Source organism: Andrographis paniculata, unplaced genomic scaffold (genome assembly GCF_009805555.1).
Source record: "Andrographis paniculata isolate CXL003 unplaced genomic scaffold, ASM980555v1 Contig59END, whole genome shotgun sequence".
Taxonomy (NCBI): Eukaryota; Viridiplantae; Streptophyta; class Magnoliopsida; order Lamiales; family Acanthaceae; genus Andrographis; species Andrographis paniculata.
Window position 1 is genome coordinate 3,810,521 of NW_026137594.1, and position 14,425 is coordinate 3,824,945.

The 14,425-nt window shown below is 33.5% G+C and overlaps 2 protein-coding genes and 1 long non-coding RNA gene across 8 annotated transcripts; 2 read left to right on the forward strand and 1 right to left on the reverse strand.

The window, feature by feature from the left end:
• Positions 1 to 4,201: 4,201 nt before the first annotated feature.
• Positions 4,202 to 8,783, reverse strand: LOC127258416 (uncharacterized). Its single transcript, XR_007840306.1, has 3 exons — positions 8,514 to 8,783; positions 7,816 to 7,920; positions 4,202 to 7,740 (listed from the first exon to the last, which is right to left on the reverse strand). It is a non-coding gene; the product is annotated as an uncharacterized LOC127258416 (long non-coding RNA).
• Positions 8,784 to 9,095: 312 nt separating this feature from the next.
• On the forward strand, positions 9,096 to 11,498 carry LOC127258128 (mitochondrial outer membrane protein porin of 34 kDa-like). The gene is made up of 6 exons (XM_051284812.1): positions 9,096 to 9,224; positions 9,374 to 9,441; positions 10,227 to 10,337; positions 10,563 to 10,649; positions 10,727 to 10,935; positions 11,025 to 11,498. The coding sequence occupies exons 1-6, from the start codon at positions 9,176 to 9,178 to the stop codon at positions 11,329 to 11,331; spliced, it is 831 nt and encodes a 276-aa protein (XP_051140769.1). The 5' UTR covers positions 9,096 to 9,175; the 3' UTR covers positions 11,332 to 11,498.
• A 193-nt stretch (positions 11,499 to 11,691) lies between these two features.
• LOC127258127 (F-box protein CPR1-like) lies at positions 11,692 to 14,319 on the forward strand. 6 transcript variants are annotated; one of them, XR_007840217.1, is made up of 4 exons: positions 11,692 to 11,860; positions 12,491 to 12,971; positions 13,032 to 13,773; positions 14,122 to 14,319. XR_007840217.1 is itself a non-coding variant. In XM_051284811.1 (4 exons), the coding sequence occupies exon 2, from the start codon at positions 12,495 to 12,497 to the stop codon at positions 13,647 to 13,649; it is 1,155 nt and encodes a 384-aa protein (XP_051140768.1). In that variant the 5' UTR covers positions 11,693 to 11,860; positions 12,491 to 12,494; the 3' UTR covers positions 13,650 to 13,652; positions 13,743 to 13,773; positions 14,122 to 14,319. The 6 variants fall into 6 exon arrangements, 2 of the variants coding, with proteins under 2 accessions (XP_051140768.1, XP_051140767.1); XR_007840216.1 differs by having other exon boundaries at positions 11,693 to 11,860; positions 12,491 to 13,652; positions 13,743 to 13,794; XM_051284811.1 differs by having other exon boundaries at positions 11,693 to 11,860; positions 12,491 to 13,652; positions 13,743 to 13,773.
• Positions 14,320 to 14,425: the final 106 nt, after the last annotated feature.

A 14,425-nucleotide genomic window follows, 5' to 3' on the forward strand; every position in this document is an offset into this window, starting at 1 on the left:
ACGCAAAAATAAATGAGATCTTAAAGCAGAATAGAGGAAGTATAATAACGATGCTTGTTTCATTAACAATTATATGTTGTGGCTAATAAATATTACAAATTTCAATAAAGTAATGTAAAAATCTATTTTACCTTTGGTATTAATGGAATTAAAATAATAAAGACAATAAAACAAAGGGTATTTTAGTATTTAATAGAAATGTATTTTTACTAAAAAGTTATATAGATGAAAATGATCAAATATATACATTTGACTTAGGACGGTGAGAGTATGTAAAATAAATTGTGTTATTTAATTTGACTCAGGACGGTGAGAGTATGTAAAATAAATTGTGTTATTTAAAATTTTAGAAAATCAGCCTTTATGTTCGGATTTTAGTTCCACCTCTGGTTGGCGGTGACATGTACTATGATCCACTGGAACTGAAAGTGTATAATCAAGATAGTTCGAATTTTCGATAAGTATGCTACGAAACAATAATAAGGATCTCTATTGGACATACCAGTAATAATCTGACAAAGCAAACAATAGAAATTAAACGAATGAAGAAGAAAAATTGAGAGTATTATGTAATTTATGTATTTGTATTATATTTTGAAATAGAAATATTAAATTCTAAAATAAATGTGAGAGAAAAAAAATACATTATGTTTTAAAATAATGTAAAAAAATTAAATTATAATTTAGAAAAATGAGTGATTTATTTTTCTCTTTCTTTCGTCATAATTAATTTTAAAAATTGTTATTTTTTAACAGTTAATATTAAAAATTACTTTCATGAATAATAATTATTTTAATAACTACATTAATTATAACATACATTTCAATAAATTTTGAAAATAAATCTTATTTATAAAAATTATACAATAGACCCTTATTTCGTAGGCCCTGGCGGGGAACTATGCGGAAGGAGGAGACGAATTCTGATTAAAGCGGAGGCAAAACAGGTGGGGTGTGTTCTTTTTGTTTTTCAAGTCAATATATTTAAATATATATATATATATATATTAAATACATTTATTATTTTTATATTACATATAAATTTATCATTACAAAGTTTTAATTTTTATAATGTTGATAAAATATTAAATAAAATTATATTTGGTTTACTTTATTTAATTACATGATATAATTATTTTTTTACCCAAAATATCCTTCTTAATTTTATTTTAAATTATATAATTATTTCATACATTTTTTTCTTTTTCAACATATAACAATATAGTATAATTTATTTGTGACACTATCATAATAGATATAATTTGATATTATATTTTTAATTATTTATTAAATATATTTAAGTTTAATACAAAATTATAAATTAGTGTTAGAAATACTTCCTCTGTTCATTTTTTATTTTTCATTTTCGTCCGTCCCAAAACACGGTTATCATTTTCTAATTTAGTAATTGTACTACCTACATAACATAATAAATATCCTTCCAACTTACACTATATCACACAAAATGCCATTACTTTTATATTACACAATACTAATAGGGGCATTTTTGTCATTTTTTACTGCAACACATTATAATACTAGTATTTAAAAATGTACGTGCAAAAAGTAAACGACGACCTTACACCGGAACGGAGGGAGTACTATATTTTATTCTTATTGCTTAGGAACGAATAATTTAGACATTTCATGAACTAATACTAGGGGAAGAATTAGATTAATTATCTTCCAAATTCATATTAATGTCTCGAATTTATAGTTATATTGGATCATAATACATTAAAGTAAATATTAAATTAAGCCAAACATAATAATATTATCTACTATAATCTCATATAGTAAACAACTATTTACGTATTATTTATATGACAATTAGGGCCAATCAATCGTACCGTAATCTTTCTTATGTTACTGAATAAAAATATACTCCGATTGAAATATACATTAAAAACTAAAGTAAAACTAATTGAACTTTGTTGTTTTTATAATTTTTCATTTATTTACTCTCGTGATATTTAATAAAAATACACTGTATTTTTTGAAAAAATATAAATCAAAATAGTATTTGAATTATTAAACTTGAAATTCAAACCACAATTAAAAGTTCAAAGATAACACAGACCTTGTCTCCCATGATCTGATACTCCTTTCATTTATGTTCTTTATTTAAATTTGGAAGCTAATCCCTCATTAGCTAAAATTCAACCCTCCATTGGTTTGAATTTTGGGCCTGGAATTAAAAACTGTCGGATTTACCCAGGGTGTGTTTGTCTCGAGATTGAATTTTAAATATATTATTCTATCATATTTTTTTCCCCAAAATCATCGAATCAAACATCTATTTTTTTATTTTTTATATTATACTAAAAATCAATTTTACATCGTATCAACACCTACACCTATTTATATTAGGTCATACAACTATTCAAATATAAAAATTTTACTATTCAAATTCCAACTCAAAATCCAAACCCCCAAACAAACACACCCCTAGAAAAAAATTAATCGGATAGTGGTAAGAATGAAATGATAAATTAAGAGTTGATGGCATTATAGAAAAAATGAATGAAAAAATAAATAAAATAGATTAGATTAGAGGTAAGAAAAGCTGGTCATACAGAGAGATTCCAGATATCATCTCTCCAGAGTTATTCCTTTCTTCGAGTATATCAACCTATGGGAATGAATAATGCATGCACCTACATTGGCGGCATTAGTCAATTTTTTTTTTAAATATTATTATTATTATTATTATTATTATTATTATTGTACGGAAATATTTCTGATGTTTTTAACTGCTTGTAATAATATTAAAACTAGGCAGAAATAATCATATAGATTAGACTTATAAAAAAAGTGACCTAATACGCATAGAAATATGGACTATTTCTATTTATTTTTGGGTAAAATCTCAAAGACACACTACTTTACAAATCACACCAACAGAATAAACCATTTTAGATAGTTTTAAATGACCTACTCAATTGAAAATGTATTGACAAAATTCAAACTACTAACCTTACCATACCACACCAACTTACAGGACCTATTCATAGAAAGTGTTGAACGATGCAAATGTTGTCTTCTTTAAAAATGTATGTGATAAATTATTATATTCAGAATTTGGATAAAGTTTAAAAGAATAGATAGGATTGTTCTATCAATAATTTGCTATTTCCTTTCTTAGACAATTTTTTTCTAAATTTAATGAGGTACATTCAGGGAGGATAAAATATGCTGAAATAAAATTTATTTATTCATAAAGTTCATTTGCAATAATATAAAATGGTCAAATTAAAATGAACTTATAAGGACTAGTAGATATGAAAACAATAAACTTTCAAATAGAGTAGAGGATAGTAAGTACCTATAATAGCACCAAACACATAGGGAAATGCAAAGACCCTGTGGAGGATCTATTGCTTCTACCTTGGTATAAAATGGAAAGGGTGAGGGAGGGTTCAATTTGTTACCTCCATGGATATAGGCCATTTCTTTTTGGGTGCAACATGAGGAATTTTCAAGAGATCACTCATTCTAGTATTACTTTTATCTAAACACTCGACTTCAAAATTTTGATAAAATTCAATGTGTTAAAGCTACTGTAGGTTATGCAAAGGTGAGGCGTATTGAGCTGATTCAAATTTCAGAGGTGAAAGATGAGTTAGAGAAATCGTTATAGGAGCTCATGTTAAGAGTGAATGAGGAGGCTGCAAAAGTTAGAGACTCATAGTTCATGAACAAGTTTTCACCAATACCAACTCATCTAACATGAATTCCCGCGATATACAACAAGATTACACCCTTTAAACTACGAAGAATTACAGAAATAGGACGCAAATTTATTTCCAATTGATGATGAATATTGCTATTTTTTTCAAGCCATCAGTTTTTTATAGCATCAAACATGGAATGTCGCCGTGCATTTATGTTTTTCCGCATACACCTATTGACAAAGTGAAGATTTCCTACACAGTTTTAGTTATTGTGACGGTGTTTGTTATGAAATAGTAGATATGGCAAGTGGACATTTTATTGCAAATATCATAGTCATAAATAACAGAGTAAGTCATTCACCACTGATTTGCTAGTTATTGGCAGCTACAAATCTTGTCATGTCAGCAACTAGATCTTCCATTAACCATCTCAGAATTGTTAATTGCAAAGAAATCAAAGGCAGGAACAAAGAAGCAGAATTCACAATGAAAACATAAAATAAAGAAAAATAACTTAGACAAAGAGGGATAAAGATGTGTTTAATGTGATTGAAGGGAGCTTGAAGAAGAAATGGCTGGGCTTTTCTGGCAAAATTTCAAACTTTAGAAAGCAGTTCTCAACAACACTTATTCTCACACTTTTAACATATATAGCAAAAATTCTTTATTCACTGTAGTCATGACTCTAAAACATTTCATTACTTCCTTTCCAATGCACTTCTTTATTCCTCTTTGTTGCTTATCCTCGGAAAATCGACCTCGCATAATATTCATGCTAATTTCACAATACAAACATATCAAACAAATAAAATGAAATAAAGGATTTCTAGAGAGTTTGGCAGCAAAAAGTATTCCATGGTTTCAAAGTTAGAAGGAAAAATAATAAGAAGACAGATCTAAAATTTCTGGCAAAAAAATCATTATATAACACTTGAATCATTTAGAATTTAAAAAAAAAAAGGATAAACAAAGGAACTGATTCACCAAAACAAGAACTTATTTTCCTTCAGGTGTATTCTCACATCTAAGCCTATAACCTAGCTTTTTTAGGCTTTAAACCAATAAGGCAAAAAGAACATAACTGCAAGAAGAAAACTGGAATCAACTTTATGCATTGGCTGATTACAGTAAACTGTCAATCACAGAAATTCTTTGTAACCTCTACTTAAACAAATATTGATCCGAATAAGAAATCATTAAGAAACTTGTTCAGAGGATTTGTGTTAAAACACATAGGGTAGCCTGATAGATTCTCTGAAAAGAGGCAATCTGCTACTTTTTTTCTTCAATAATCAGCCATCCAATCAAAATATTTATATAAAGCCTTGTGGACAAGGACCAAAAATATACAAAGGCAATGGTCATTAGTTCCAACTAATAAGAGTCATGATATCCCTAGTTGATGTCTTACATATTATTGCTGCAATCATCCCCCTGTATGTTGCCATGATAGCAGCCTATCTATCCATTAAATGGTGGAAAATTTTTACACCAGAACAATGCGCAGGCATCAACAAGTTTGTTGCAAATTTTGCGATTCCCCTTCTATCCTTCAAGGTGATATCATCAAACAATCCCTACAAAATGAACCTGAAACTTGTTTCCGCCGATATACTTCAGAAACTTCTTGCTTTCATCATATTGGTGGTAATTACCAAAATAAAGTCCAGAGGACACCTAAGTTGGGTCATAACAGGCCTTTCCTTGTCAACATTGCCTAATACATTAATCCTAGGAATCCCACTACTTCAGGCTATGTATGGGAAGGAAGCAGCTAATCTCCTGGCTCAGATAGTTGTGTTACAAAGTGTAATTTGGTACAACCTACTTCTAATTCTTTTTGAAATAGATGCTGTGATGGAATCCATTGAAGTGACACCACCAGCAGAAGTAACAGGTATGCAAAGATAATATCTTCAGATGATTCTTTAATTTTATACATCAGTAGCTTCTACAGACGTGTTCCTCCCATTAAATCTGAAGAGACTATGTATCATTTCATTGCTTAAGCTCTCTATAATTTTTACGTGTCATGTTAGGTTTTGAGTTTGCTATTGTCACTACAACATAATTTTTGAGGCATCACATCTGACTCATACTATAAATCCATCCCTTTCCGATAATCTTTATTTTAGCTAGCTACACAACATCATTAACTCCAGTGATCTCAGGATAGTATCTACTATAGAGCAAAAACAATGTATGGTATATCCCGCATTCAACCATTATTGTTTTACCAAGAATATTCAATTAGTGATGGTCTTGTCACAGACTAACCCCCTTCATAACCCTGCGTCCCTGAACACTTAGCTCTGCACTCTGCAGTTTCAAAACTTTGCATCAAAATGTTAAAAAGTTAGAACCTTCCTAGAAACTGCCTGGAACATTGCATGCTTTCCTGCATCCCCCAATGTTTCAAGTATGCTCTCTCCACAAAAAGCACATTTTCTCAATTAGGAGAAACATTAAAAAAAACAACCATGCACACTCATGACTCAACTTTTCTTCTTCACTTTCAATGTTAAGATGTGAACTGAAATGCTATAAGAATAACAAAAACATGTTTCATTATTCCACTATTTTCCTATTTTTCTTTAAATCTTGCAATTATGTTCAGAATGATAATTTCTCTTTGAAGGAGATTCAGAAGACCCTGAAGGACCAGAACAAGTAGATGCAGACAAAGAAAATGGAAGAACTAACTATCAGAGGAAAAACAACTTTAGAAGTATTCTTTTGTCCGTAGGAAAAAAGCTTATCCGAAACCCCAACACTCATGCCACTCTGATAGGCCTTATATGGGCAAGCATACACTACAGGTAATAAGAATGCTGTATCTTTATATAGCCTGGTCAGTATTTGGTTCTGAGCAACTAGATGCACTAAATACAATATACTCACAACTTACCGCAGCTTAATAAAAGATTCTCTGAGATGTCGTAAGAATATAACACAGGAATACCAAGCATTGGCATAAACTCGGTGTTGAGCTTTACATTAAAAAATACATACTCCCAGATGAATTATCGAAATAAATGACATCACACCTGTGGTTGAGTTTTGACTATCATTTTGCCCAGTGAGTGATGAAAAAGAAACAACTGGTTTGTTCTTAAGACTAGAAACTGGATCCCGGCTGTAGATTCAGTCATGCAGCACAAAGTAAAACTAATACCATAATTGGGATGTTTTCTTTAAATTAAAAAAAATTTGCACCAAAGAATCAGGATGCCTGGTATTAACTATTTTTTTTGGCAAAGTATAACAGATGAATCATGACTCTAAAATGAATGCAGGTGGTCAGTAAACTTTCCAAAAGTAGTTCAAAATTCAGTAGGGCTGCTGTCTGATGGAGGGCTTGGAATGGCTATGTTCAGCTTAGGTAAGTTTTGAAGCTGTTCAGATCCATTGCACGTCTAGTGAAAGGATACCATTTGCTTTCGTTTATTGCTTGATAGGCCTCTTCATGGCATCGCAAGCCAGAGTGATTGCCTGTGGTACCCGAAAAGCATTATTAGCCATGGCCATGAAATTTATAGCCGGACCATCCCTCATGGCAGTGCCCTCCATCTCACTTGGACTAAGAGGAACTCTGCTCAAAGTGGCAATTGTGCAGGCAATAAGGGGCATACTGTTTCCTTTGTGACAGTCATTTTACCTTATATTTCACTAACCAAATACTATTTATAAGTTTTATGCAGGCAGCTCTGCCTCAGGGGATAGTTCCATTTGTATTTGCCAAGGAGTATAATCTACATCCAGACATACTGAGCACAGGGTAAATTAATACTTTTAGTAATATTAACAACTAATCATATACATCTAAACTGTTACTGTTTCCTGTATGTAGGGTTATCTTTGGTTTGCTCATAGCAGTACCAATTGGATTAGCATTCTACTTCCTTGTGGATTTGTAAAGGTATAGATGGCAACATATACAAGTATTTGAAGTGAATGTAAGAAAAAGTAGCTAAGTGCCATAAATAAGAAACTCTATTTCTGTAAGTAACTATTTTTTGTTGATTATTGCAATATAGGTTCTAGGTTGATTAACACCAAGACAAATCTGCACACACAAAACAAAGCTTAAATAAGAAACTTTATTGAAGAAAAGGTAGTGATTTAAAAGAAAAAATGTGACCTGGAAATGCTTGATTAAAGGATTGGGATGCTGTAATCATTCCAGGAGTTTCAACATCAAACCCTTCTCAACTTTGTCCTCTTGACAGATTGTTTTACTATACACCTATATTTTATAGAAATAAATTGTAAATATGTGTTTGAACACAGTTTCATTAATTTCATAAAATGGAAGATCATTCTTCGATCAAATTTATAAAAATTTATTCAAGAGCCCAACTTTATGAAAACATAGAATTCTGAAGATATGCAATACATTTAATGGTTAAAGTAATTTAGTCAAAGTTAGTAAGAAGCACAGAAGCCTAATGATCATATAGTACTAAGATTGGAAAAGCAGAGTGTTGTAAACCATAAACAACTAATTCTCCCTAATGATAGCAGCCCCATTTACCAGAACATGTTTATGATGAAAGTAGCATTTCAGGAAGCAACAGATTATCAATTTTAATAGCTACTTATAGTCAACGATGCTAAGTTAAAGAATCAAGAAAGATCTTCTCATATATATACAAATACCTGTCCATTCATAAACCATAACGAAACACTACGAGCTACTGCGGAACTGTACGTCACAGAATTTCCATTACCAGTCAATCTAATCGGCCGCAATTGTGAAACCCAACTTCATGCTTCCAAAAAATATCTCAAGTGAAAATTTCAGTCAGCACAACACACAAATTCCTTAGAAAAACTCACCATTAAGTTCATCCGGTCACAAACAAACGGCAATCTGCAAAAACATGTTGCGCCGTAACGATCAAGGAACAACATAGCACGCAGGCGCAGCAAATGCCAAATAGCGCGTCTAGAACACAGCAAAGATGGGATCATTCTCCTGAGACAAGGTGCAGGGTACCGTATAACTACACAGAACACCATGCGTAATCTGTAGAACCTCACCGACGGCCATGGTCTCGAATTGCAGAGCACCGTCCAAAAACGATTACTGAGCTTTTCACTCTTTTAAACTAAAAGCGTGTTAGATATATAACCTATTTATTTTATTTTTTTTTTAAAAAAAAGATTAAACGTTAAGACTGAACAGTGTTTTGTGAATCAGGTTTTCTTGAGAAGCAAAACCACCCACCTGAGATAACTAATGAAATAAGCACCGCCACGTGTTTTTTAAAATTCCCAAAATGCCCATCGAGGCAGCTCTCCACCGCATTAAATCAACGGTTCACAAGCGATGAGTGCCCACCAGGATCACACCAACGGACCAGATTATCTGAAAGATGCCCTTAAAAAATGAAGCAGGTGAACTAGGGCTTTGGCAGTATTAATGCCACCGAGCCATCGTTCGTGCATTTCTCTAACTTTATACAATTTGGTTTCTCAGCTGTAGGCTTAACAAAGACATGGGGAAGGGTCCTGGGCTCTACTCCGAAATCGGAAAGAGAGCTCGAGGTTTTTGTTTTTGCTCCAGCTTGCTTGTCTGCTTCGTAATCAACATAATATATTGGATTATTATATGTTGCTGCTATTACATTTTCTGCTTTTGATTTTGTTTTTTGTGCTGATTCTTTCTGCTTCCGTGATTGTGCTTGTGGATTTAGATCTTCTTTATAAGGATTATCAGGGCGACCAGAAGTTTACAGTCACCACCTACTCTCCTAGTGGAGTTGTAAGTAATTTTTGCTGTATTTTTATGGATCTGATTTTCTTGTATTTTCCTTGCTGACATTGCGATCGCAGTTTCATATTTGAACGTATTTATGATGTGTTTAGCTGGATTGAGGGTGACTGCATTTAGTTTTTTCTTTTAATTCCTTTTCATGTTATGGAGGAAGTCTGAACCTGGTAAGGTTCCATGTTTATCTTTAACGCAGTTGAATTACGTGTATTGCTGACTAAATCTCTAAGGTAAGTCTCGAAAGTAAGAATTTAGAAGAATTTAGAACAAATGTTTCTGTTTTCTAAACAGTTTGTTGCGCATTTAGTATCAAATGTTTCTGTTTTCTATACATTTTGTTGTGCATTTAGCGTTTGAGCGACCTGTGTATGGTTTATCATTACAGACAAATGTTCATTTATCTACAATACATAAAATAATGTGATTGGGATTGAAATTTTTAAAGCTTCCATTCATTAATTAATTCCCTGGTAGTGTGTTCCTAGAAGCCTAATACAATTCTGATTTTGTTAGGAAATTTGTGTAGTTTGTTGATTCAGGGAGGTAAATGTCGGTTCCTTCTGATTTCAAATTTTGAGTATAGCCTCTTACACAAACGAAATAGCTTTACAATAGGTTATATATCCACCTTTAAACTTTAAAAGGGATTCTTTTGTTTTTTAAAATTTGTGGCCGTTAACATTCATTATAATGTTTTAGTAACTTGAGATACTCTTATTTATAGTTCTGTTATATGCCATCTGTTTTGATGTATGTTTTTCCCCCTTTGGCTGCAGGTTCTTACTTCAACAGGAACTAAGAAAGATGACCTGTTTCTGGCTGATGTCAATGTGCAGCTCAAACAAAAGAATATCACCACTGATATTAAAGTGGACACAAGCTCTAATGTACGGTCTCTACCTCTCATCTTGTGGATTAGGTTCTGCAATATGCTTAGTTTTGATATATGTACATGTATGTCATGGCCGCCAAGAAGTATTAGACAATATTCTTTTATTTTATGTTATTGCTCTACACTGTTTCTTACAAATGTTAAATATTGGATAATTTGATAATGGTTTGTTGTATTATTTCTCTTTTTATAACTAATCGATTTCTTACGCCTGCGCTAGCTCTTTACTACTGTAACAATTGATGAGCCTGCTCCTGGACTGAAGACAATTCTGACCTTCAAAGTTCCCGATCAACGGTCTGGAAAGGTAATTAAATTTATTCCGCTTTCATGCCCAGCTGATTGTGGCCCTTGTTTGAATATTCTTCTCACTGATCACTGTAGTTAGAACTTCGATACTTGCATGACTATGCCGGAATATCCTCAAGCATCGGGTTGACACCTAACCCTGTCGTTAACTTCTCTGGTGTTCTGGGAAACAACAAATTTGCTGTGGGAAGTGATGTGGCATTCGACACTAAGGAAGGTGCATTTACCAAATACAACTTCGGAGCTAGCTTTACCAATACCGATCTTATTGCTGCTTTGTCTGTGTAAGTGCACTCCTAACCTTAAATGTTCGAATAAATGTTTTCTTGGGCATGTTTATCCTAAGTTCATCGACCGTTTTTACTCTCTTTAGGAATGATAAGGGCAACACGTTGAGCGCATCGTACTACCAATTGGTGAAACCTCTAACCAATACTGCAGTGGGTGCCGAGGCGACGCATAGCTTCACAAGCAATGAGAACACGCTGACCATTGGCACACAATATTCGCTCGACCCGTTAACCACTGTGAAGGCCCGGATGAACAACTCCGGCAAGGCTAATGCTCTCCTCCAGCACGAATGGCGTCCTAAGTCCCTCATCACTCTGTCAGCCGAGGTCGACACCAAGTCCATCGACAAGAATGCCAAGTTTGGGTTGGCTCTGGCTCTCAAACCATGAGCGGTGGAAGTCTGTAGCTGGCAAATTCTAGATGCTTTTTGGGCTTATTTTGATTTCTCATAACTCACATTTTTATCATTCATTCCATTGTGGCTTCTGATTTCAAGAGTGTCTTTTTTGTTAAATTTGATTTTAAGCATTGCATGTGTTTTTGCCCATTTATTATACTACTTAAATAGCATTTACCTCCACGAATCACGATGGATGTTACAAAAGTTATTACTATTAACCTTCCTTGCGTGAATGCGACTAGTAAATAAGAAAGCAAATACGACTGCATATTTTAATTATTGATAATGTTTAAAAAAAGAAAATGGAAATAAAAGCAGATATACGATATTTTTCCGTATTAGGGCCTAATCACAAATTGATTCTCTGTGCACCGACTTTTCGTATCACCGTTTATAATTGAGGCAAGTTGGATTGATGCGGTTAAATAAATAGCAGTGGAAGTTTCATCCGAGCTCGTCTCGTCTGGTAGACTCGTAGTTCGTGTTCTTTTCAGACGACAAACCCCAATAATCTCTAGGTATTGTCTCTCTCTCTTGTGCCTGTGCTTAGTTTTGTGATTTTTCTTAATTTTGTTGTTGCAGAGTACTTCTACATTTGTTTTGTGCTTTGTATTTTAGAAATTTAGGGCTTGTTGCTGTTTTATTTTATTATTATTATTTTTTTGGCTATTTATGTTTCTGATTATATTTTGAATACAGGAGAACAATCTGATATTTTGATCAAGTAGGTGGATTTCGGAAATTTTTATGAGCTAGTGTTGGTTAATGTTGTAGTATATTACTTTAACCGAACGACTGGTTTGATGTTCTGGCAGTGGTATGAAATTGCGTAAAATAATAACGTACTTGTGATTTTCGTCTTGGATAATTGATTAATTGTAGATCTGTTTTAAACATTGCGTGGTCTGTAATTTCTCCTTTTTAGTTTTCTTGTGTTGATTGTACTTTGTTAATTACCAAGGTTGAGTTTCTATTGAACTTCTTTACTTGTAAAATTGAAAGCATATAGCTAAGGGAGGAGGAAGTATATTCCTGTTGATGGCTGAGCCTGTAATTTCTCGTTTTTAGTTCCTCGTGTTGCTTGTACTTTGTTAATTACAAGCTTGAGTTTTTATTGACCTTCTGCACTTGTGAAATTGAAAGCATAGCTAAATGGAAGGCCCCAGAAACAGTTTTCTGCCAGAGGACGTGATTGTGGATATTCTGTTGAGGTTGCCTGTGAAGACACTGTCGCAGTTCAAGTGCGTTTGCAAGCATTGGTGCTCTATCATTGGAAGTTCAAGTTTTGTAAACAGTCATCTTACCCGGGAGCATAATCAAGACCGCCTACTTGTTCGACATTACAAACCAAGGGAGGGGGACAATGCATATGCTTTATATTTAGATGATACCTTATCTGCATATGAAGAGCCTGATTACCTGCAGATTCCTACATCTGTTTCATCTCTGATGGGACCCTTGAATGGTATATTCTGTCTGATTGGTATGATGGGACGAATTGCTTTAATGAACCCGGCCTTGAGACAATTTAGGCCTCTCCCATCAGTTCCTCCGAATGTCCAACCTCATCTAACCACTTATGATGATTTGCTAGGATTTGGAATGGACCCAAATAATGGAGATTTCAAGGTAGTTTTAATTCAATACTTTTGGAATGAAGATACGGATGTCCCACATTTTCCTTCTCAGGTTTCTGTTTACAGTTCATCTATGGATTCATGGAAACAGTTTGAGAATGCGGATTTGGTCAATTCAACTCGATATGCATTTCGTTCTCTGTGTAACACATACTTGAATGGAGTTTATTATTGGCTGACAGAGTTCAATGAGACTGATGTTGCTATCTTGGCATTTGACATGAGCACTGAGAAGTTTCAAGAAATACAAGTGCCAGATTGTATCAAATCTAAAGAGGGGGACCTTGCTTTATATCAAGATTCAATAGCTTTACTATCATGTGATCTAGACAAGGAGTTTGACAAGTGTGTCGATATATGGGTAATGGACAAGGATGAATGCTGGACCAAATATTTCACAGTAGGCCCTTTTCAAGAGATCAAATGGCCCCTTGGTTTCTGGAAGAACAATGAGCTCTTGTTAGAAACAGGAAGTTCACTTTTGACACTGTACGATGTCTTCGCCCGGAGAATTAGAACTGTTGAATCTCTAAGAAAAGAGAATGGTTTCTTCATCTACTGGATTTTTACTTACAAGGAAAGTCTCGTGTCAATTAAAGGAGACGGGAACAAGTGCAAGCTTTGGGACGCGTCTTCAGAAATTGTGAAGGATTTCTTCAAGTCATCGTGAAATGTACCACTAAATGAAAAAAAAAATGCATATATATATATACATATATGTTCTTGCCTGAAGTCCGTTTTCTAACTGTATAAATTTGTTCAGATGCAGCATTTAATGGAAAAGCTAGCAAAAGGTATGCAAACCCTCTAAAAAGGTTTGCTGGCTCAACTTCCTTAATCGTTACAGCTCAAACACTTAATCTGATCTTCGAAACATGCAGTTGAGATAACTCTTTTATCGGCTAATTCTTAGGATCTTGGTGAATATTGGCATGAATTTCCTGTCTTGCACCCCTCTATTGTTCTTTTTAAGTATAGTTTCTTGTTTCCCCCAACATTAGGAGATGCTTTTGTCTTGAATACTCATAGCCATTGAATCTTCTGCTTCACTGTTGCAATTAAGTATGGCTCTTTTTATGCCCCCTAATTTATTCAGGTGGCATTTTCTTTTAGTCTATGACTGCCTTGTTTTTACTGTGCAGTGATTCCGGGGGAATGTCATCATCAACCATCATGTTAATAGTAAAATTTGGGTTGAAGGGTTGTCTCTGAGGTTGGAAGAAATTTCTGTCCTGCGGTGGAAATCTTTTCAACATGAGTTTCCGGGGCTGGTTTTAATGTTTGTAGTGCAAATTTACCATGAGGTTCATAATACCATCTCTCTCTTACTTTTGCTTTCATTACTTTTACTTTTTGCACTGTCTATAATTTTGATAGTTGTCTAACAATTTTTTTGATGTTTTTTTTAAAAAAAAAAATTATGAATGATATTTAGTGGTGCAGAAA